The 24,570-nt window shown below is 42.3% G+C and overlaps 2 protein-coding genes across 5 annotated transcripts in view; both read left to right on the top strand.

Annotated features, from left to right (window-relative positions):
* The window catches only part of rasgrp3 (RAS guanyl releasing protein 3 (calcium and DAG-regulated)), a 151,969-nt gene that overhangs the window by 60,354 nt on the left and 67,045 nt on the right, over window positions 1–24,570 (top strand). For all 3 annotated transcript variants that reach the window (XM_034100956.2, XM_071205591.1, XM_071205592.1), the window contains exons 7-8: window positions 1,147–1,320; window positions 4,238–4,354. In XM_034100956.2, coding sequence (XP_033956847.1) covers window positions 1,147–1,320; window positions 4,238–4,354 — 291 coding nt within the window. The remainder of the gene's footprint in view (window positions 1–1,146; window positions 1,321–4,237; window positions 4,355–24,570) is intronic.
* On the top strand, window positions 8,837–19,938 carry LOC117459823 (uncharacterized). Of its 2 annotated transcripts, XM_034100959.2 has the most exons (6): window positions 8,837–8,868; window positions 9,794–9,836; window positions 16,458–17,470; window positions 17,679–17,834; window positions 18,505–18,579; window positions 19,106–19,938. In XM_034100959.2, the coding sequence occupies exons 3-6, from the start codon at window positions 16,472–16,474 to the stop codon at window positions 19,187–19,189; spliced, it is 1,314 nt and encodes a 437-aa protein (XP_033956850.1). In that variant the 5' UTR covers window positions 8,837–8,868; window positions 9,794–9,836; window positions 16,458–16,471; the 3' UTR covers window positions 19,190–19,938. The 2 variants fall into 2 exon arrangements, with proteins under 2 accessions (XP_033956850.1, XP_071061694.1); XM_071205593.1 differs by lacking the exon at window positions 18,505–18,579.

Here is a 24,570-nt window from a genome sequence, read left to right on the forward strand (position 1 = left end):
ACAATCTCTCACACAGTTGTTACTCATGTTGACTCTGCAGCTGAAGTGTCTCCTGTGCTTCAGTAACAGGGTGCTGAAGAAAAGAGGGAGCAGATTGTCGGGTCTCCTTCCTATTTATACCGGAAGGGTGCCCGAGGGTGGGGCCCACCTAGCGGGCGGGTGTGGACTACAAGTGTTTCAGTGCTGCGCGGGGGCGCAGGGGGATTACCCAATAGCGATAGCCTTAGAGGGCGAAGCCATATACGAAATAGAAACACACATGACAGACAGGGGGTGAACATCCTTGAATGAAAAACAGGAAGCCGACAGTCCTAGACAATTCCAAAATAAAACATAAATTAAACAGATCCTAACATAATCAAGGGTCAGGCTGCAGCCTTGGTCTGGTGTAGCTAGAAGCTTGTGATGGCTAAGACTATGGTTTGCTAATGTAGAACAGATACTACGTTATTGTATTAAAGACATTCTTTTCAAAGTTGAAAGGTCAAATTTATTTTAATGAATTATTCAAATGTACATTTTGAAGCTCAATTAAAAAATACTCTGAATATGGTTAACTGTGTGTACCACTGATAACATGTTCCTGTATACTTCCTAGGAGGCTGAACACCTGCTGCAGAGCTTTAAGTTAGTTAAATGGCCTCTGGGTGAACTGCCTTTAAACACTTTATACGTGTGCATGAGTGTACGTCCTTAAGATGTAATGTAATGACGTAAGGAGCTTCTGCTTTAGTTAATAACTACGATTCAGTGCTGCTGTGTGTGACCACGTGACCTTCCTCTGGCTCGATCAGGACACATGTTGAGCTGTGGGTACAAACACTAAAAACTCATTGGTAGATTGCCATAATTGTCAGGTCACAATTTTAACTTCAAATAAAATATATTTTTAAAACTTGTAGGTAAATGTTAGAGACATGACATTTAAAAATCACATTCGTGGTTCCATGGGGATGGTTCCTTTTAAGCTAGACTCGAGTGTAACATGGCTCTTAGGTTTCCATCATTTCCTTTTTTATACCAATACGAAAAACAGTGTGACTTTGCAGAGAACCAAACAGGCTTTAGTACCAACTGAAAACCCCTGACAGTCCCTGAAGTCTAGATTGAATGTTGACTGATATTTGAAAACCATTTGATCTGCAGTTCACTGATTACCAAAGCTACGTGATCCACGGCTGCCTGATGGAGAACCCGACTCTGGAGCGCTCCATCGCTCTGTTCAACGGAGTGTCGCAGTGGGTCCAGCTGATGGTGCTCAGCAAGCTCACGCCTCAAACCCGCGCAGAGGTCATCACCAAATACATCCACGTGGCTCAGGTAAGACATCTCCATCTGCAGGGCTCTCAAGGGTTTTTTATCCACAAAACATGGACTGTGCATGGCTAGCATTCTCTTCATCGAATACGGTTTAGAAATATTTATTCAAGGTTGACAACAGAACCAAAGAGAAAGCTGATTGGACAAGAGCAGCGCTTAAGCTTCACGTGGTCCAGGCTTTAAACCCTGTCCTGAACTCCTCCCCAGACAGAAACAGAACCTTCTGTCTGGTATCCATGCTGCTCATGACTCAGATGCAACAGTAACGTTTTGTCAACTCTAAACAAAAGCCCTCTTTAGAAAAGTAGCTCATCACATCATTGCTTTTGCTTTCTTTGTGCAACCAGGGCCTTTATTTAAGTGACAGGGTTGAAAGGGGGAGACATAGGGAAGACCCACGGCTAAGGGCCCCAGACCATACCCAGATTCAAACCCAGATCCTGCAGTATGGGCCGCTAGCTCTACCAACGGAGCTATACTGAGGCACGCTTTGGCTTTTTTGGTGTGGACTAACTATCGAATAACCTTTCTGGAGGCCTAATCTCGTGATGATATTGTATTACAGCATTAAAAGAAAGTACTGCATAAGTGAATGAAGACTTTTACACAATTACAAGATAAATTAATTTGGTTATTAATCATCGCTCATCAAAAGGCAGACAAGCATACAGTGTAGGTTATTATAAGTATTTCAATAGTGTGCAAGCATCTGAAGTCCTTGGGACTGTTTAAGCACAAAGTCTTCTTAAACCAGTTCAGGATGCTTCATGTAACAGAAAAGAAACCAAGCACAATATGTGCCCATTTAGCAAAACAGCTATCGTACTGTAGTAAAATGTGTTATAAAGTATGAAAGAAATTACAATAGAGCCCAAAATAAATATTATCTCAATGTTAATTATAATTACTAAATAATGTCTGGAATAGGTCTATAATAAATACAATTGTTAGATGTGCTTCCCATATCCACTGTCCTGAAGGGCTTGAGTTTGTACAGAATGCAGCACCACAATAGTGTGGATGCCTTCACTGAGGCTGTCACTTTTATTTATATGATTATTTATATATATATCTATTTAAAAATGTAGTAATAAAGGCTTTAATTACTAACGAACAAACATGAGTGTTTCAGTATTTCTTAATATGAAATGAAAATTAACATAATATTTTATTGATATGTTTGAAAATCGTACAAAAATGTTTGAAGAATATAAACACTGCTACAGAACTGTTTCAGTTGTATTCACCTATACCATATTTTCAATAGACCATCACAGTATGAATGTGAATTATAGTGTTGATCCAAGGCAGCATATCTTTAAAACCACTCTCATACATTTCTAATGATAACTGCAATCAATAACACATTATCATCTCAGAATCAGCATCTGCTTTAATGAAGAGAGTCTTACATCTCTTTGGTTAAATTACCGTACTTTTCGGACTATAAGCCGCGACTTTTCCCCCCATTTTTTTTGTATAGCTAACGGCCACTAGGGAACCTCCTAAATCTATGGATTTTACAGGTAAAACCTTTAACGCTATGGGCTCTATGACCGGTCCGCGCCCGCCACCTTTAAGCTGCGGGCTCCAGCAGGAAAAGCTGGAGGCCGGAAAAGCGCGCCAAGTAAAAGTGGAACCGAGAGACAGAACGAGAGCAAGACAGACGGACAATTTAGCTGCTGCGGGTTATATGCAGGTGCGCTTTATAGTCCGAAAAGTACGGTACATCTTATTCCAGGTTCCTGTCACATGAATGTCCAAACGTATTGATCCCATCTTCAATTTCTCATGAAGAAACTATATCATCAAATATACAGAAGGACTCATCTTCATCTATTGAGAGAGTAGAGGAGATGGTGTCCTGCTGCCAGGCTCTCACAGAACACACTGTATGCAGGGCCATCAGAGTATTATGGGTTGTTTTCTTCGACACATTGATGTTTGTTTGAAATATCAAAATAAATGATAGCATCCTCCAAAATCACAGGTTCCCGCTCCATCAGTTGAATCACTATTATTCTATAGTCCTTGCTCTCCAAACCTAGCAGCTGCTCTCTGCTGCAGCGAGCACTCTGATTCGCTAACTCTATCTCTGCCTTTGTACCACCATCCTGATCCATCCAGCTCCAAATGCTCTACTATTGTGATTATGGGGTTCATGATGTGTCTGACTGCATGCTATGCAGCTGACACTGTATACTGAGCATTATTTGACATCCTGAACCAAAAACCCTTGCTGTAGTGCATGTAGGGAAATAACGTGCATCAATATGTTTTGTTGTTCTCTTGAGCAGAAATAATATGTTGCTAACATGCTACTGTTGTTACTGTTTGTGTTTGGATACGATAAGACATACATGCACTTTTATTGATCCCAGTTTTGTCACAGCAGCATGAAGACAAGCATTCACATGAACGAAACATTCAATTAAATACAAAACAAACATAAACAGCAAATATATCTGTATGTACAGTAAGAATTAAACAAATTACCAAAGGAGAAAAGTTCATATCAACAGTGAAATATGTATCCTAGAGTATATCTATTGAATATACAATATTATTATACAGATTAACATATATAATTGAAGTCAGTGTACTTTGATAGACAGATAAGTGAAGCGACAGCCTCGCATTTAATGTACAAACTGAGTGTGCTCTAAATCGTCCCATCTTACTCTCAGCAGGAAAGCAAATAGGCATACTTCCAACAATGTGTTAAGCCATTGTTACACTGAAATATAAATATATTCTGATCAATTCAGTATTTAGATCATCTCTGGACTGAAATCTGATGCCAAATCTCATTAAATGTACGTCCTAGGAAACATAAACTACTTAAAGCTATTCTTTGATGGATGTCTTGTATTCTATTATATTTTGTATATATCTCCATGTATTTCACTGTCACTAGAAACTCCTGCTTCTGCAGAACTTCAACACTCTGATGGCAGTGGTGGGGGGGCTGAGCCACAGCTCCATATCCCGACTGAAGGAGACTCACTCTTATCTGGCTCCAGAAGTTGTGAAGGTAAGTCGATACGAGTCTTTAAATCAACTTTAATGAACATCCGCTTAGACATTCAAGAAACACACAGAGAGGCCTGCTCTGTATAAGCTCATGCACAGTTAAAGGAGATCCAATGCTGATGTGTTTGTATGGCGTGTTTTTTTAAAATGTATATTTCTTTCTAGGTAATAGAATAGGTAATAAATAATAATACACTTTATTTATAAAGCGCCTTTCAAACTAAGTTTCAAAGTGCTGTCACATAAAAGCAGAAACCTTTATAATTCAGAAAATGAAATGAACTAAAGCAACTAAACACATTTTAAAAGAGAAAATAAAAGTAACAAAAGGAAGTACAACAACAATAAAATTGCATAAAAGTGGGTTTTAAAAAGAGATTTAAAAGGGCAGACAGAAAAGGTTTCTCATATCTCTAATTCCCCTCCTCGACTCCTCTCCTCGACGCCTTTCCTCGTGTCTTAGTCCCGCCCACAGGAGATGCGAGCGGAGGAGTCGAGGAGGGGAACCGAGGAGAGAGGAGGGGAAGCAGCAGGCGGTTAGAGAAATGAGAACTCCTCTCCTCTGAGCGGTCATTTTAAAGAGACGTCCATTAATGATGACAGGAGGCTCAGCAGCCCTCTGTCTGATGGACAGATGTGTTCATGACCACTTATATATTTACTTTAATTCATTGACATGAGATAATAACGGTTACGAATTGTAACCCTAGTCTATAAGCACAGGCGGAGCCCTCTACTGGACTCTATGGGTACTACTCTCATCAATGATACACGAGCGTTCACACACTGAGTTTGTATAAACGTAGCCGGCCAATCAGGGCGAGCCTACCTGAATGCGCGCACAGGCACACAGTATATAAGGCGGCCACACCTCCTGACTGTCATCCTACACCCTCTTCAGCGAGCGGCATAGGAAAGACAGGGCCCCTAGGTAGAGGGCTCCGCCTGTGCTTATAGCCCTAGGGTTACAATATGTAACCCCCTGTAATATCTCACACAGGCTCCGCCCTCTACTGCAGTGGTTCGCAAATGGGGGTACGTGGACCCCTAGGGGTACGTTGGAGTACTGCAGGGGGTACGTGAGATTTATTTTATGTAAATGAAAAAAACAGCACAAGTAATACATTTAAACAAACTACAAATAGTAGATTAACTACTTTATTCAAAAGTTTACAGTAATTCTGGATAATAAAATGGGAAAAATAAACGGGGTGCTCTCTTTTCCTCTCTCTCTCCTGACAGCCCGTTAGTATCAGTCTTGCGCAGCTCGCTGAACCTGTAATAAGTGACCCGACAGTAAAGAATACACATAGAATACTTTTTAGATTGCAGGCTTGGCAGATAGCTTAACACGGAAATAAACACCCAGGAGACAGCAGCTCAGTTTTGGATGTTTACTGATTAAGTTCTATTTTCATTTCCATTTTCATTTTGTAAAACTGAAATACAAACAAAACCCAAAGTCATGAGACGTTGTCACATTAAACACTAAATAAACAAAGAAACAAGACTAAAACAAACATTCCAAACAACAGAGTGCCTGTTAGCATAAATGCTACAAACATTTCCACTGCTGTTCACAAGCTAACAAGTTTAGCATCATTCATTGTTCTTCATGTTTGCATATAATCAATTTAAATGTGCAACTTAGTATACACGGACAATATATGGAATGGTACTTGCAGACATAAAGACCCTAGGATTTGAGCAAGGGTTTAGTTGACAGGAAACGACCCATGTGCTACATCAGCCAGAAACAGGAAACTACGGCAAGTATTTATGGACACCCAGTGCAAAACCCAAAACCCTTTGCAGGCCCTCTTAAAGGGGTAGCACACTCCCCGCTTGGTATAATGTACAATACCACTAAGTCCCTTTGAGAAGGAGAACAACTTCCGAGACTGGTCTTGAATACACCCTGGGAGAACCTTCTTTAATCACCCGTACTTCCACTTTACGGACCAGGAAAGGTATTTACTATAAGACCAGTAGGCTATTCGTTCCTTTTGACATGTCCGTCCTTCAGAAGCACAACGTCTCCGATTTGCAAAGATAGGCTTATCTGCTTGCCATTTTCTTCTTGGTTGTAGTGTTGCAAGGTATTCTTGTCGCCAATGTGGGACAGCTCTGGAGGGCGGGCAGGAAGGCGGCGACGGGACAGCTCCGGAGGACGGGCAGGAGGGTGGCGTAGGCCGCGATGGGACCCCTCCAGAGTCCGCTGGATCGCCGGATGTGCAGGAGTACTGGGATTGGGAGATGGTAAGACCCCGGACGTGACAGGTTTCGCAGTAGGCGTGACCATAACCGTTGTCGGCGGGACAGGAGTCGGCGGGACAGTAACCCGTGTCGGAGGGACATGTGTAGGCAGGACCCCCGACGGGAGAGGAGTTAGCAGGACCCCCGACGGAACAGGACATAGGGTTGGCAGGACCCCCGGCAGTAGAGGGTATTGGAGAGTTGGAGTGTCCACTCGCTCTTTGATGTGCAGATTGTTAATGCAAGGGTCAAAAATAGATGTATGTCCATTACTCAGCACGTTTGTCCTGTAGACATTGACACTGTCTAGTTTGTGGGATTTTCCAAGACAGACTTCTCCTATGATCACCCAACCTAGGTCGAGGCGTTGAGCATACGGGGCGTTGTGGGGTCCATTGCACAGCTCCCGAACGTTATGTGCCTGTGGTGTATCTCGGCCAAGCAGTATGAGAATGTCTGCCGTAGAATCTAGTGCAGAGATCTTGTCCTCAACCCAGTTGAGATGTGTGTCGTGTTTTGCGATCTCAGGCATGGGAATTTCAGACTTGTCATCTGGGACCATATCACATTCGATTAGAGTGGGAAGTGAAATACACGTTTTGCCATCCACTGCCTCCATTATGTAATTGTTTGCTCATCGCCCTGAGGTTTCAAAGACTCCTGAACATGTCTTCAGTGTGTAGGATGCTGTGTCATCATTAACATTGAAGAGTTCTTTGTTTTTGCCAAGGACTTATTGCTCTGCTCATCTAGGACAACATACATTTTGACAGCGCTCTCTCTCTGGTCTGCTGGATACACTCTGACTAGACAAATCTTGGTGCATGATCTTGGCCTTACTTCAGTCCCCCAGATGTCAGTGCATTTTGACGTGACAGCGAAAGGAGGAGATTCACCTTGCTCACCGCCTTAATATCTTGAGGTTACGGCGGCCCCTGTTGTCCATGGAGCCAGTCCTGGATGTAGTGCAGTAGGGTGGCGGTCACTGTTGCACACTCTGCACTGAACCTTTTTGTCACAGTCTTTGGCTTGATGGCTGGTTGGAGCACAGCACCTAAAGCAAATGTTTGAATCCTTCAGATAGGCTTTTCTCTCATCCAGAGATGTACACCTGAAACCACGGCAATTCCTGAGAGGGTGTGGTTTGTGATGGAGTGGACATTGCTTATCTGGGTCGACAGCTCTTTTTGCTGCTGAGCTTTCATAGTTGTTATCAAAGTCTGCTGAGACATCTTTCCTCCTTACAGAGACTGGCTTTCTCATGTTGGGTTTGAAAGGCTCCTCAGTCTTGCTTATACTCGGACCACCTGTGAGCTGGGCAAAGCTTGGATCATTGAGTATCTTGGCCTGGTCACAAACATACTTTGCAAAGATGAAGAATGGTGGATACGATACTCTGTGTGTTTCTTTGTAACGTGATGCTCGAGAGACCCACTTGTCATGCAGGGAATATGGCAGCTTTTGGACGATGGGAGTGATGCCACGGGATGTGTCTAGGTAGCTCAGAGCAGATACAAATCCATCTGCCTTGGCGGCTTCAAGCTCCAGAAGAATGTCTCCCAGCTCCCTTAACTTTTGATTTTCTCTGTTGTTGATTTTTGGGAAATCATCGACTTTTTTGAGGAGCGCATTTTCTATTGCTTCAGGTGACCCATAACAATCTTCCAACCTTTGCCATAGCATATTGACACCTGCTGCCGCATTATGGATGTGAACTGATCTGATTCTCTTTGCATGTTCAAAGGATTTCGGTCCAAGCCATTTACACAGGAGGTTCGAGCTCTTCTCTTGATGACAGGTTCAAGCCCTTTGTGGAACTGAGGAATGATGGAGCTAACCATTTCCCGACGGTATTAAATACTTGGCCAAATCTGCTGTAGCTGATGAATGAGACTCATTCACTAGAAAAAAAGGACATAGAGGTTCTTTGAATTTACACAAATAAAAACAGTAAATGCAACAGAATTAGTTCATGTTCTGTCTCTGAATGTGATTTAATTAAGCAGACTTAATTTATTACATGTATTTGTTAAATCTCTGTATTTAAATCGCCTTGACTGAACGTGATTTAATTGAAAAATTGTAATCAATGTAATCGAATGGGGTTAGAACCGGAAATGCAGTATGTATTCAAGTGGCGTCCGGAGCTGTGATTGGTCATCCGGAACTGCCGAAAAAAAGTACAGAAGAAGAGGTGTCGAAAACTGCGAAAAGTAACAGTTGGTTACACAAAGCCAACCTCTGTGAGAGTCTCCAAAAGTAAGTTAATTAAATGAAATGTTTCTGCTCAATAAATGTTTGTACCCCTTTCCAATATAGTGCTGTATTCGTTCGGTATCTTACAATTACGGGGACGTGTGTATGTACATGACACAATGTATTGCTAATGTTAGCTATCAAGCTAGCGCTGACCTAATGTCAAGTGTTGGGCATGGCGCACGTGTGGCTGTGTTTGTTAGTGTGCTCACGCGTGTGTATGTGAGTCGGTCTCGGTCCAAGTAAGTACATTTAGTTCGCTTATTTGCCGTGATTTCATTGTAATAAACGTATAACAATGAGGCCGAATCAACAACATACTGACACCGATTAATTTAAACCATGATTGACTACTGTGGGAAGTATATGCAAAACTGCAGGCAAAACACTTTAAAGCAGCCATTTTCTGAATGGAGATCGGATCGGGCTAAGCTATCGTTGTTGGTGCCCTTTCCACACTTAAAATAACGTCATATAAACTTTAAAAAAACAGCGACTGTTTTCCGCTTGCCAAGGACCGTCTGTGACAAGGATTCTTATTCATTTTCTGAACAAATATGAGATAATGTGGGGCTCTGTGTGCTGCCAACGGCTGAAGTTTTGGTTTGCCGATTTAACATAAAGTCAGTGACTACCGCCAACTGCACGTTCAGGCAGTCATAACGCTGTAAAGTAGTTTGCTAGTTAGCCTAGCCACACAGCTTTGGACCGTGACATTTACGTCATCATGACGCTATGTTTAGCTAATGTTAGTTATCTAGCTAGCACTGGCATTGTTTAACACACACACAGACAAGAGCAGAGAGGAGGACTTGTTATATTTAAGTATGTATTATATATATTCCATGTGCTTTTGTTATAATAGTTTGTAGTCTTTTATTTCATTATTTATCTTAAATCCACTGATTCTAAATGTTTTCCTTCATAGGTTCTTTACCACTGAAAGGCCCACACAGAAAGATTTTATATTGGTAAGAGCTATTATATTAATTTTCAACTGTTGAAACTGAATCTGCATTTTGTTACTTGTTGAGGTACATTTTCAAAGAAATTAAAAAAGAGTTCAGTTACTGACAAAGTCAGTCACAACTAGGGTTGCCAACCTTCCCGTATTAGCCGGGACGCCCCGTATTTGGAGAAGGGTCTAGCTGCGGCCGCGGCCAGTACACGGCGGTACACGATGGTACACGACACGCCCACCTGACACGACACTACGGTGGCTGAGAAGGGTCTAGCTGCGGCCGCGGACAGTGGAGGTTGAACCAAGCCCCCAGGAGTGCGCCGGAGTCTTGTGGCCAAACGGCGGTACTACACTTCCTTTGTGGTCTCTAACTCGTTGGATAATTTTTTTTAAACTAAATAAACTACCCAGTATGAACGTTCCCGGGTAGCAGTTCTCTTCCCTCCCTTCAATCTAACCCTTCCCTTCCCCCCATCCTAACCCTAACCACTCCCTACCTTTTTACCTAATCCTAATCTTCCTTCCTCCCTCCTAAACCTAAACCCCAAAACCTCTCCTACTGTAAGAAATTAAAATCAATGTTTATACTACATGGGCTGTATGATGTAAATCTCGTCAATTCGCTTTTAACGGTGGTGCCTCTCAGCCACCGTAGTGGCGTGTCAGGTGGGCGTTTCGTGTACCATAGTGTACCGCCGTCTACTGGCCGCGGCCGCAGCTATATGGGGGTTATTCCCTATCTTTATTCAAGAGCGTGGTATTTAAATTTGAGAGCATACTTTATGTATTTATTTCCCTCAAACTCTGTCCTCGCACTCAAATAGTGCCCTCGCACTCAAATAGTGCCTGCTTGCACTTAGATTTGCTCTGCTTGTGCTCAAACTGTACGCTTGCACTCAGATATATTGCTGCTCAGAATTATTCTGTGCGCGCTCGAAACTTTTTCTGCTCTCAGAATTATTCTGTGCATGCTCGAAACTTTTACAACCTTTTACAACCTCTCAAATCAGTCATTACAACTTGACGAATCTGCTCTGTGGCAGTATAAATCGACGAATCTGCGGTCTTGCCTTTTGCTACACTTCTTGCGATAAATGTGTCGCAAAAGTAATTTTCACCTGTAGATGTGGGGGGAGGGAGGGGGGTTGGAGTGAAGGGGCGGAGCTATCAGAACAACGAGGCTTGGGTCAGTCACAGTCAGGTCGAACCGGATGACTGCGGGGCTAACTGTTCGCTAACGGTTCATGTCGCTACCAGTCCGCTGACATGGCGCGTCAATCAACGGTAAGTTTTGCCCATTACTTGCCCAGTATTACTTTGAATATTATTATTGTGATGGAGGATTAAATCCGCTTTGAAGACCACCGTTTTATATCGTGCAGTTTATCGGCGAAATAACGTCAGTCAGCCAGCTAACGCTAGCTGTGTTGAGTTTATGCTAGCTAAACAAGTAGTGGTTGTAGTCTATACAGCAGTAATTCATATATTATAGCCTACTGCTTTGGCACTAACGGTTGATAACCGTTTATGAAAATAAAAACAATTGAACTGTACGGAAATAATGACAAGTTTTATAATTGTCTTGGGCTCCTGCCGTGTTTTTAAAGCCCTTGTAAATTATCCATGCTATTTTCTATTTAGCTAACGTCGAAGTAGTGTATGTGAAATCAACCTCACAATAAGATGTGTGCATATTACAATTATTAATGTCATATTTCAAGATGATTACTTAGATATTACAATATGGTTGGTTGAGCTGGAGTTCATTATCGAGCTTACACGTTAACGTCACAGTCATCTGAAGAACGAACCCAAACCTTGTTGTTTTTATTAGTTGTATTGATATCAAATAAACAGTAAGCATTGGTAACACAATTTCCAAAGTTACAGTAAAATAAAAAGGACCCTGACTCGGACAATACACAATCCAACATGTTCAACAGAAGAGAATCAGTTATATTGTTTGTACACATGGTACTTTACATATATATATATATATATATATCTGTTTGTTTAAGCTGTCCAGGTGATGCAGACAGGCTGGACCAGAGAGTGAGAGACAGAACTGGACTCCTCACAGCAGTGAACTTCAGCTCAGGTACTAAGACTCTTTTTCATACTGTACAAAGAATCAAGAAAGATATTGGTTTAAATGAATTAAGACTTTAATACACTGATATACATTCCATTAAACAATACTAAATACTAGATCACCTACACATCAGTTAAGTTGAGGGGTTTTTCCATGCAAAAAGTCACATTTAGATGTTAATAAGCAATATGACTTTGTCAGCATTCTAATTTAATGTATTGAAGGCAAAGATATTTAACACATAGTGAGAACTGCTACTATTTATCTCTCAATATTGTCTGTAAAAAACGTGGTAAAAGTTATTCTTTCAGTGAGACAACAGAGCAAGCCTCTACAGTTGCACTACGTTTTGATAACAGTTAAATATTATTTTGATAATAACATATATTTCAATGTTGATGAATTTCATACTGTTCATTCATAATCTCATTACAATTAAAAAATAATTATATCAACAGCCCCTAAACACACAAACACACCTCTTTCATAAATAACACACTTGTTCTGCAATAATGTTTTATGTTTCCTGTAATTTTTGTTAGGAAAGGACATGCCTGAAAGACACGACATATTCTCTTTCTCTGAGGGTCAAGAAGAACATCCAAGAGGAACATTAAAAGCTGATGTTATGAGATTTTAAGACCAGTACAGGACATTCACTAAGAAACTACTTTTATTGTGAAAACAAAGATCTGCACACCGAATATTTTTGTAGTCTATCAGGACCATCATTTGTTTGTGACGCTGCCTGCACCTCAGAGAAGGGGTGGTTATAGTCAGGCTTATAAAGTGTGGCAAAAAACACAGTCAGCTGATCGAATGCACCTATTTCCACATCTACACTCCATCAGCTGATTATTTCTATTTGCCTCACTTTATGAGCTTCACATCACTTGTGCCTTGTACCGCAGAATTTGCAACGTCACAAATAAATGGGGCCACTCTTCAGTCAGATGTGAATGTGTAATCTAACATTTTCAGTAAGAATAATGGACAAAAGGAGAGCAAATACAAATACAATTTATTGAAATGTGAACCAAAAGTTAATCAAATGTTTTAAATAAAAAGCACATATGGACAGAAGGTGTAAACCTATTAAATGTATAAGTAAACACATGTAGTCAAATAAAGTGACAGACTCGGCCTGTGCAGTTGGTATCAGCTATGCCCAGCATGGGCTCCTCCATCATGCCTGGTCCTCCTCGCTGAGGAAAGACCCTCACCCCCTAAACGCACCAGGAGCGTCTGCGCTGCGTTACGGCCACGCCGCGGCGTTCGCAAAGATCGCGGCCACTCTAGTCAATGGGTGCTGCGGCTCGAAGCGTCCCAGAAGCTCCTCGCCGCAAGGAATTTCTAAAATATAGGATGAATCCTATTTTTGACGCGGCGCGGCGCAGGCAGGAAGTGATGAAAATCACCTTGTTGTCTGCTTTGCTGGTTGAGGGGGTGCACCCAAAACCGGCTCCTTCTCCTCCCCCCCACCACCGTCTTTCAAGTAGGAGAATACATGCCAGCGTTCTCCTCCGGTTTACAGGCACTGTCAATTATATATATATATATACAATAATTATGATGATGAATGCATATTTTTTTACCACTAAAATACAGCAACACATCTTTGATTCATGTCGTTTATAACTGTTATTACATATTACAATTATTATTAACTGTGTCTGTAGTCTACAACACAACAAAATAGGAAATAACAACAATAAACACGATTTAAACAGACACAAACATAAACCATTTAACTACGTAGCCTACTTACTTGTAGAAGTACAAATGTCCAGGAAATATTCCAAAATCAACAACAACTGCGAGGCTGCACACACGACGCTCCGCTTCCGCAACATTTTGAAACGCGCCTGGTGTGTTAGGTCGCAGCGCGGCGCAGCGCGGCGCAGACGCTCCTGGTGCGTTTAGGGGGTCAGTCCTCTCCAAACCAACAGACAGGACGTCCATCACACGGAGCTTTCTCCCTGAAGTCTCTGCTGCTCTCTGGACACCACGCTGTCTCAATCCGTCCATCACACGGAGGTTTCTCCCTGAAGTCTCTGCAGCCCTCTGGACACCACGCTGTCTCAATCCGTCCACACTGAATATGCGAGGGGGAAAATGAAAATAGTAAATGCTTTAGACAATAAGAAATATAAAGTTGACTGTTGAGTTGCTCAGTTTTTTTAGATTGTCAATACTATTACTGTATAACTAATATCTCAGGTTAAGAGGCACATTCAAATAAAGATTGGTCTTTAAATACATGTTGTCTTTTGAATTGTTTGTCTAAAGTCAAGGATCTAGAACTGGTACTTAGTTTTAATGATACAGTCTGGTTATTATGCTGTTTGGAGGAGGCCTCACAGGTAAGAGCACTAACTAGCTACCATCACATGTACCTTAGCTTGACTTAAATGTATTAAACGTATAGTTCAGTGATGGCAAAATATAAATAACTAATGTCATGCAAACATATTAATATGTGCTTGATTCCAGAGTTGAATTTAGCACAATTGCATACGTTAATGGATTTTAAGATTCTGAAGTCTTCGTTCTAAATAGAAAATAGCATGGATAATTTACAAAGGCTTTAAAAACACAGCAGGAGCCCAAGACAATTATAAAACTTGTCATTATTTCAGTACAGTTCAATTGGTTTTATTTTCATAAACGGTTATCAACCGTTAGTGCCAAAGCAGTAGGCTATAATATATGAATTACTGCTGTATAGACTACAACCACTACTTGTTTAGCTAGCATAAACTCAACAAATCTAGCGTTAGCTGGCTGACTGACGTTATTTTGCCGCTAAACTGCACGATATAAAACGGTGGTCTTCAAAGCGGATGTAATCCTCAATCACAATAATAAGATTCAAAGTAATACTGGGCCAGTAATGGGCAACATTTACCGTTGATGGATGCGCCATGTCAGCGGACTGGTAGCGACACAAACCATTAGCCCCGCAGTCTCCAGTCACCCGAGCCTCGTCCTTCTGATAGCTCCGCCCCTTCGCTCCAACCCCCTTCCCTCCCCCCACATCTACAGGTGAAAATTACTTTTGCGACACATTTATCGCAAGAACTGTAGCAAAAGGCAAGACCGCAGATTCGTCGATTTATACTGCCACAGAGCAGATTCGTCAAAAGTTGTAATGACTGATTTGAGAGGTTGTAATAAATAAAGTTGCAGTTGTAATGGAAAATATATTTAAAAAATATGTATTTTTCTGCAAGTGAACATTTCATCTCTAAATTCATTTTTTTTCTACAAGCTACAAAACTTTTTTTTTTCTTCTGTGACTTCAAATTTGGTTCACAGTTACGTGGATATTTTATACAAGTGTAAATGTATGCACACAAGCTCACATCAGGTTTTACACGCTCTCAGATCCTTCATACAGTTGACAGGGCAGGCACAATGCTCGCACAATGCTCGCACGTGTGTGTGAGATTTTCTCCGGTGGGCCGCGGGCGAGGCATCATTGTTTGTGTGGCATGTCAGCCTGTTCAGTCGTGTGGGAAAATGAGCGCTGCCGATGGAGGAGGTGATAATGAAAGAGGAGAAGAGAGAGAGGATGTGGTTCTGGGCCCTGACCCTTCTAAAAAGAAAAGACTTGTGTCTTACAACAAACAGTGGAAGAAAAACACAGAAGGGTTAAGCCCGTGAGTGGAGATCTGTCTCGGCTCTTCTGCGTGTGTGTGTGTGAGTCAGTCAGCTGATTGATGGGAAAATGGTTGGTTGAAGGATAACATTAAGTCTAATAATGATGTACCGTGCATGTTCACATCATGTATACTTTGCATTACTTAATACCATTTTTCAAATATTTATTTTTTAACATTTTGGACAAAATAGCCAATTGTACATTGAGGTGCCCAGATGTCCCTCGTGCCCACCTATCCGATTTGAACATGCTGATGTACAATGTGATGTAGTAGCCTAATGCAGGTGTAAGACCATTGTGTTTGTATTGTGTTATAGGTATGCATAGTTTTCTATGCATTTTGAGGGTTTTGGGGGGTTTGACCCCCAAACACATTTTCGAACCCTAGGGGCTGGCTCCCCCAAAATAATTAAATAACATAACCCTAACCCTAAAACCGAAATAAAGTAACAAAAAAAAGTAACTAAATCCGCCAGAAACCCGAACATCTTCGCACCACGCACGCGCGCGCGCGGGGGACACATGCATGTGTCCCGTTTCTCCATTTCTGGAAGTTGGCAACCCTAGTCACAACTCATTACTCCAGCACCCACAAGAACATTCACCCTTGTTGCACTCAGTGAACTACTTGACACATATCCACTCGCTGACTACAAGGATCAGCCCGCATGGTTACACTGAAAAGACATATTGAAATAAGAGGTATGCTTGGTACATGGGTGGGGGGGGTCTGTTGTACAGTTGTTTATACAACTCATATATTCATTATACATTTCCATACAAACTGCACTCAGTCATTTAAAAGTAGGCTTTCACCACTGAATTTGAAATCTAATAGTGTCTGAAGTATAATCTTTTTTTTTGTCTCTATGCAGACTAAATCGTCTTGATGATGGGAACTCCTGTGATCCTCAAGATAATCGTGACTGATTGCAGCTCTCAGAGGCTGACTCTCCCTCATGGACTCCCTGTATCAGTTGATGACCTCAAAGATGAAGTCAAGAAACAGTGTGGACTTGAGGGCAATTTCCGACTGCAGTTTATGGACTCCTTGTTTGGAAATGAATTCCTTAACCTTACATCAATGACTGAAGTAGTGGACAAAGGTACTCTGAGAGTCTGTGATGTGTCGAGGCCCACCGATATTCTGAACGACCATGAGAGGTCTGCTGTTGCAGTCCTAAATCCCCAGATTGCTTACGCTCTAAATGACTCCTCGTCCCTGTCCAGCGGATATGTGGATACAGATGTACAGTCAATTGAGTCTACGAGCACACGATCATCTTGGCCTGCTGTTTTTCATGTGCCCAAGTTCTCCTACGATGTAGAATTAAAACTTCAGCAGGAGGGCTTAACTTATGTTCAAAATGGCACTGTGCTTATGCCAGAGCCGAAGTTGAAGTCAGCCATCCTTGATGGTTTAGTGCAGGAAATAGTGAATAGTGAGATGGAAGAGGTGGCACAAAGTCTGATCAAAACACATCCGTGTTCATCTGAGAAGCGGTCCTGCACGGGATGTGGCCGATGGAAGACCAGTTTAAAGTATAAACTATCCAACTACCGCACACACCTGAGAAAACAACAAAAAAGTGACAGTGAACTCCTTAAAAAACAAACCTGCGGGAAAGAAAAGTGCAGCTTTTGGCGTCAAAAAGGCAAAGAGAGCCGAGGTGAATTTTGCCCAACATACCCAATTGCAGAAACTGAGGAGAGTCTGGAAGCTATGCAGAGAGCTCTACTTTTAGATGCAAAGAAGAGGAACAACAGAGACATTGTGAAACTCAAGATGGAAAAGACCTTTGCACTCAGAAGACATGAAGTTGTTCGTGATGGTCCAATGGTGGAGGATTTCATGGCAAGGTGGCCTGCTCTGTTTGAAGTCTCTGAGGTAAGGCTTATCCCATGCTCGGTTTTTCATCCTGAATTTTGAAGTTGATAAAAGGAAATCCATGGGCAAACTGCTTTATACTGTAACTGATTTTATATAGTTCATCTGTGCTTTTTAACCTCATCCTGGTCTCCAGTATGTGTGGTGGTTGTTTTCTCCCTGATGTTAAACAATGATCAAATTCCTTATTGCTTTTATGCGTTTTCAGATCAACTCTGAATTCAAGAGAATCACGACCAAGCCACTACAATCAAAATGCCTGTCTCAGCTGGACCTCCACTCTGGCACACTGATGAAGCTGTTCCAAAAGCGAGGAGGACAGCTTGGGGGAAGGCTGGAAACAATCATTTTGCAAATGGCTAATGTAAGTGATACAGGATTCTCACAATTATGAATAACCTATAAACATAAATTATTTTGAAAACAATTTTTGAGAATCACGAATTTTAGAATTGTGAAAAGTGATGCTACAATATTTTACATTTTAGTTATTACATCATTTATTTGCAAGAATGGCACACAAAAAGTGCTCATCGCCAAGGAGACCTTTAGTGCTTTTTTTTTTTTTGTATCTTTCTCCTTTCAGTAGTGTAGTAGCTGAAAGAAAGTGCAAGTGCAAGTGACCAGAGTGCCGGCTGACAGCAGCTCTAACACACAGTGCTACTTTTTGGTCCTTCAGTGCCACCGTAGCTTCTCTGATCGAGTAGAGCGTTGCCATTCCCTCTCTAACCACAGGTTTAGCTAAAACACCCTAATTCTACACATTGTAGCTTTAACTGACCCTGTCTTGAGCAATCTATCCATCTCAATTTTAAAAGTGATATATAATAATTCAACTCGTATATCCACTGACCACAATTTGAGAAAGATGTCCAGGGGATGTGGAGCTCACAGCAGGGCTTGCACTTTCTTAGGAACTGTGATGTTGTATTCTCAAAGTAATATGTATCCAAATGACAGTTCACACCAGTAGTTGACTTGAATTAAAGCACAAGACCTGTAATAAGACACTAATCAAGTACATTTACTTTCAGTGTGATGATGTAGACTATGTAGGGACTATGCATCTACATGGGGGAAGATCCAAAGACCTTGTGCGAGAACATGTGGTATGAATCTGCCTGCTGCTTTTATACTTCTCTTCACTTTTGTTTTCATACATGATCTCTTGGGCTGAAATTGTTCCTTGAAAATATAGTGGGTGGTTTTTGTTTCATATTATGAAGTATTACATTCAATATTTCATCGTTGCTGCTTGAATTAACTTAATACATTTGGAATTGCAATTTTTCCTATTATACTTGTGGAGTAGTTGCATACATATTTACCTTGGAGCATTTTAACAAACTAATAAGTGAACACGGCAACTAGTGCCACACAAGGACGTGTCCCACTTGTTATACTCAGTAGGGCATAGTCAGCTTAAAGGTCACCAGATTGATTCATGTTCTGCTGTAATTACTTGATTATTTTATCTACATTTAATTTGATATCTTTCATTTACTTTCATTTATAATGTTCAACTTGCCATGGCTAGATCTATACTATGCCTTCCCTTATTTTATTTCATTTTTTCTTGATGGGGCTTGGTTTTAGGTCTTATTTGCTTACATTTTGCCATTTATTTTTTTACAGGCGCCATCAAGGACACGACTGTGGGGATTTATGTTCTTAAAGATGCTTCCACTGATGAACCGGAGGACATCGGGATCGTTCTAGAAGGCGTCAAAGTCTTGACACATCTGGATAATGTAGCATTAGCTTTTGTAATGCTGTTCGGACTAATGTACGCGCTGAATATCAGCTACCCTGCTGACCTCCGCTACACCTTTGGAGTAGTCCAAAGCCTTATAATGGAACTGGACTCTCAAACAAAGCAACTGCTCTGAAAAACAGGCTCCTTCAGTGAAACGGTTCAGAGACTGCTGCATGCAAGGAACCCCAAACAATTGAATCTGTTCTTTTTTCTCTGTTATGTTTTAGGATGTGTTGTATGCTTCGTTACAACTTGTGTTTTTAACCTGAGACCATTTTAAAGACCATTGCTGTCTTTAGTGTTTGTGTTTGAGACTCTATTATAAGAAACCTGTCAATCCTGCATGTGTCTGAAATCTTGTATCTAGCACCCCCCCCCCCTGCTGAGAATGTAAGGAACTGTTCAGCCTGTTCAGCCTGTTCACTCTTATTGTTCCTTCATATATTTCTTCTAGAGATGCCACCACAGGTCATTTTATGTCACAAATGTTTAGGTTAAAGCAAATGCTTTAATTATTCAATGTTCCATGCTGCAGTGTTTTTCTTTATTGCCTGTGCTGTAGCACCTCTTTTAATTGTTTAAAAAAAAAAATATTTTATAAATTCTATTGTTACTGTGAAAAGGGTAACACCCTGAATTAAACCACATAATGGAGAACTAGTTTGAATGTACCGAAGTGTGTGTATAGTGGTATTCTTGTTGCTTATTTAAAGCTCAATAAAGTGTTTTGATACAGAACTGCTTGATTTTGTATTTGCCTCCATTGGAAGCTATGTGTGCAATGTCTTTGAATGAGATAGACTTAGACAATCATATTTGAAATTGCTTTAAACACGCATAATACGTTTTAATAATATTAGCATGAAAAATTCAAGTTAAATTTACTGGTCAAAATCTAGCAACCAGAACATGATTAAATTGCTTAAAACATACACAATATATTTGAATAATAGCATGAAAAGATCATGTTAGGATTACAGGTCAAAATTAAATAAACAGAACGTGATGACATTTCTCAATAAAATGGGATTGCAGTAGCTGAAAAATATCATGTTGAATCAACATGATTATTTCTAGCGGTCTGATGTGAATAGTATATGATAGTTTGACAAGCAAAAATGTGTCAGTGTTACACATTCTCATGGTGTGGGACCAATGGACACATTCAAATCGAGTAAATCCAAAGAACTTTTGTTTTCAATGTTGGCTCTGGGTGAAACATCTACATGTGGCTGAGCAGGTTGATGAACATGACTGGATGGTCTTGCTGCGTGTGACTGCTCATGATGGCTGTAGATGTTTCTAGATGGACCTTCAGCGGGCTATATATCTGGCTGGCGTCTCGTTCCTGATTGTGTGCATGTTGAGCAGGTAATGTATCCACCTTCAATGAACTCACGTGGCTGTACAACACCTCTTCCCACGTAGCCTTTAGCTTGCTCACCGTCGTCCATTGCGTGCTGGCGCCCCGGTGTGGGTATGGGTTGTTGTGGCTTTGAGTCTTGGTGAGAGTCAGGTGCTGGATTCCCTTTGTACCACTCAGTGTACGCACTCTATGGGCTTGCACGATCTGGATCTCCATATGCACCCTCAGCAGCTGCTTTGAGAACTGCAGCTTCAGCGATGGCAACTGCAGCAGCACTTTCTAGCCACAATGTGTTGAGACTAGCTTTAAGCTCAGCTTTCTTTTGAATCATGTCAGCTTCTCTTTGTGCGAAAGAGGCTTGGACACGTGCAGCCTCTGCTTTTGCACGAGCTCTAGCTGCCATGGTGTTGACTGAGGACATGCGGCTTGAACGTGAGGTGTTGGAGCATTGTGATCGTGTTTCCCACTCATCATTGTTGTCTGCCATCATGTAGACTGTAGCTTTGATGACAGAAGAATGCGGCGGTTTCATTGGAAGAACATTGTGAAATAATTGTGGTGCAAGAAGTAAAAAAAGCAGTAATGTACAACACACACACACACACACACACACACACACACACACACACACGCACACACACACACACACACTGCCCCCCTATGACAGTTGCTGCAGCATTTGAAAACATTTGATCACACACAGTACCAGTCAAAAGTTTGGACACACCTTCTCATTCAAAGGTTTTTATTTAGATAATTGTTTACATTGTAGATTAATACCGAAGACATCAAAACTATGAAAAAACATAATATGGAATGATGTGGTAAACACAAAGGTGTTAAACAAACCAGTATATGCTTTATATTTTATATGTTTCAGAGTAGCCTGCAACCTTGGGCTGCTGTGCTCAGTGTTTTGTCTCCCTGCGCCTGCCTGTTGGCGGCGTCAGCTGATAGAGGTCTTATAGTGCTTTATCTTGTTCTGCGCAATGTTGATTATTCTTTCAGAACTAGCTAAACACATGGGTAAAGGTTCTATTTGGGCCCAACTTGAATACCATAAAGAAAGTATTAAAGCCAGCTCAAGCTAAATGTAAAATGTATTTAATGAATGAACAGTTGTTTTGATTTATTTTATTTGAGTTGTACATATTTCAAAACGCGAAGTGTAATAACTGCAGTGATCTTCCTGTCACTCAGAATGACAAAGATCCTCAGTGAAGCACAAGCCCATGTTTCTCACTTGTAAGTACAACTTATTAAAAAGATCAGTTCAATGCAACTGATGTCGTCTCAGTGTTATTGCATGATGTTAAAATTGGTTTGCCATGAATTTAGTGATGGATTGTAAACATTTGAAATGTAGCATTTAAGTGTTTCTCAGTTACAAGGTTGTTGTTTTAATAAATCAGACACCGATGGTGCAGCGCTGTGCTGTACCTCTTTATATAGGCATGTCTTCCCTAACAAATTGTTTTTGTGCTGATCAGGGGTACATGGCTGACATTGTTTTTCAAAGGGGGTACATTATTGAAAAAAGTTTGAGAACCACTCCTCTACTGGACTCTATGGGTACAGTGGGTGGAGCCCCGATAGATAAACGCCCTGTCGTCGAACAACATCGACCCATCACACTGCCCCTGACCGGCCTTTGGTTAACAGCCATCGCACCCCAACTTCCTCTCATCCGGTTGTGACTGTGGAGAAGTCGGGCCGCAGCTTAACTGGCTGGGTAGAGCATAAATGGTCTGAATAAGCCCATAGCTCCACCCTGCAGGTGCCAGCGCAAGTGATACATTGTGCACTACGTTTCCCAGGTCCCTAAGGAGCATGGTTAAGTGTACCGTTTCCCCCACACTCACACGCGCTTACCTCGCGTAGAGGGTGCATGGACCGTAGTGGGGAAGGCTCTCCAGCCCTGCATGGGGCTTACTGCGCACCACAGCTCCCGGGTCCCTAAGGAGCACGGGAAGAACGCAAGTGCACTATGTCCCCCACACTCACCTCATGCAGAGTGTGCATGGACCCTAGTGGGGGAGAGCCCCCCAACCCTGCATGGGGCTTACTGTGCACCATGTTTCCCGGGTCCCTAAGGAGCATGGGGAGAACATAAGTGCGCCATGTCCCCCACACTCACACACGCTTACCTGGTGCAGTGTGCATGGACCCTAGTGGGGGAGAGTCCTCCAGCCCTGTATGGGGCTTACTGGGGCATTATGTCCAGGGGCCTGGCATAGACCAAGACGCCGCCGTGCATATGTCCTCCACACTCATGCCGTTGAACAAGGCTGTTGATATAGCCATACCCCGTGTAGAGGCTCTGGACAGGCTCTCTCTGCCTGTCCATAGGCATGTGAAATGCACTCGCAGAGCCATCCTGTCAGACGTTTCTTGGACAGAGCTTTACCCAAAGCACACAAACAGCTGTTCAGTGCGCCTAATGGAAGCCGTGCGCCCTGCATAACATATACCCTGGGCAGAGGAGGTGCAATTTAGCCTCCCTGTCCCCAATATGGGGTGGAAGACTAATACCGTCTAATTGTATAGCCCTCGACCTGAACGAACTGAACGAACCACTTCGTCCTGTAACAGGCTATGGTGGATCCTGCTCTTGCTGCCTGGATAGTCTGAATAACATTGTCAGACAGCTGAGCTTCCATTCCCCATACAACTGTGTTAGGGGACCTGCAAGCAGCAGTGGAGTTGCAGCTAAGAAGCTGTAGTACTCTCTGGTGGCCCACTCCGCCACCAAACCTTGCACAAAAAGAAGATTGGCCCATGGGGGGCTGACACAGAAAGGGCCGATTTTCTACTGAGGTCCTTGAACGCACCACGGCACGCTCTCGGGGGGCCGCGCCCCCCGTCATAATGCCGTCTTCACACAGACGGTGAAATGCATCAATCGGAGCTATTACATTAGGCGAGGTGTGTTTCCTGACAACAACACGCCGGCCCTAATGTCCCTGCCCCTGCATAGCGCTTTGACAGCACTTCCTGCGGTTTATCACACTCACATGCGCGCCCACTGGCTGCCTCCTTTACTGGAGTTACAACTGGGGCGGTGAGTGGGGAATTGTGTCTCATAATGGGTGCCCAATTAACATCGTATGAAACGGATCTTGCCGATTTCAACGAGAAATGTATGGGGAAATGACTGTTACTCAACAATAAATGCAATTGTTTTTATTGAATGCATTTTTCACACACACATCACTCTAGTACTAGGATTACAATATGTAACCCACCGTTCTTGCAACAGGGCCTGAATTTCTGTTGAAAGGAAACCTATCTCCTCACAGGATGATAGACTTGCCTCTTTTACACCCCTGAATGGAGGAGGGACGCTGCAGAACTGGAGTGAGTAACCCAGTCGCAGTATCCTGTCCCCCCCCTTCTGTCAGTACACAGCTGAGCTTCCATTCCCCATAACACGGTGTTTTAGGGGACATGCAAGGAGCTGTGGAGCCGCAGCTAAGAAGCTGTAGTACTCTCTGGTGGCCCTCTCCTCCGCCAAACCTTCCATGAAAGGAAGATTATCTTATGGGGAACCGACATTAAAAGGGCCGATTTTCTGCGGAGGTCCTTGAACGTACCGTGGCCCCGCGCCTTCGCATTAACGCTGTGTTTCACATTAACAGTGAAATGCATTAATCGGAGCTATTACACCAGGCGAGGTGTGTTTTCTGACAACAACACGCCGCGTCCACCTGCTGCTTCCTTTACTGGAGTTACAGCGGGGCAGCAAGTGTGGGACAGTGTTCTCTCCTCTGACCCCTAGATTCCACCATGAGATGTGATATGTGACAAATACTGAACTAACTGAGCAGCCAATCGTGTCGATCGTCACCTACCATGTTGTTACAGATATGGGCATCTGTTAATGCCTGTTATATAGTGACTCCTGTTGGCGCTTTGGTAAACTGTATGCTGACACAGGCTTACACTGTGATGTACTATATGCGTAAACGCTGGAAGGTG

Source organism: Pseudochaenichthys georgianus, chromosome 15 (genome assembly GCF_902827115.2).
Source record: "Pseudochaenichthys georgianus chromosome 15, fPseGeo1.2, whole genome shotgun sequence".
NCBI classification, from domain to species: Eukaryota; Metazoa; Chordata; class Actinopteri; order Perciformes; family Channichthyidae; genus Pseudochaenichthys; species Pseudochaenichthys georgianus.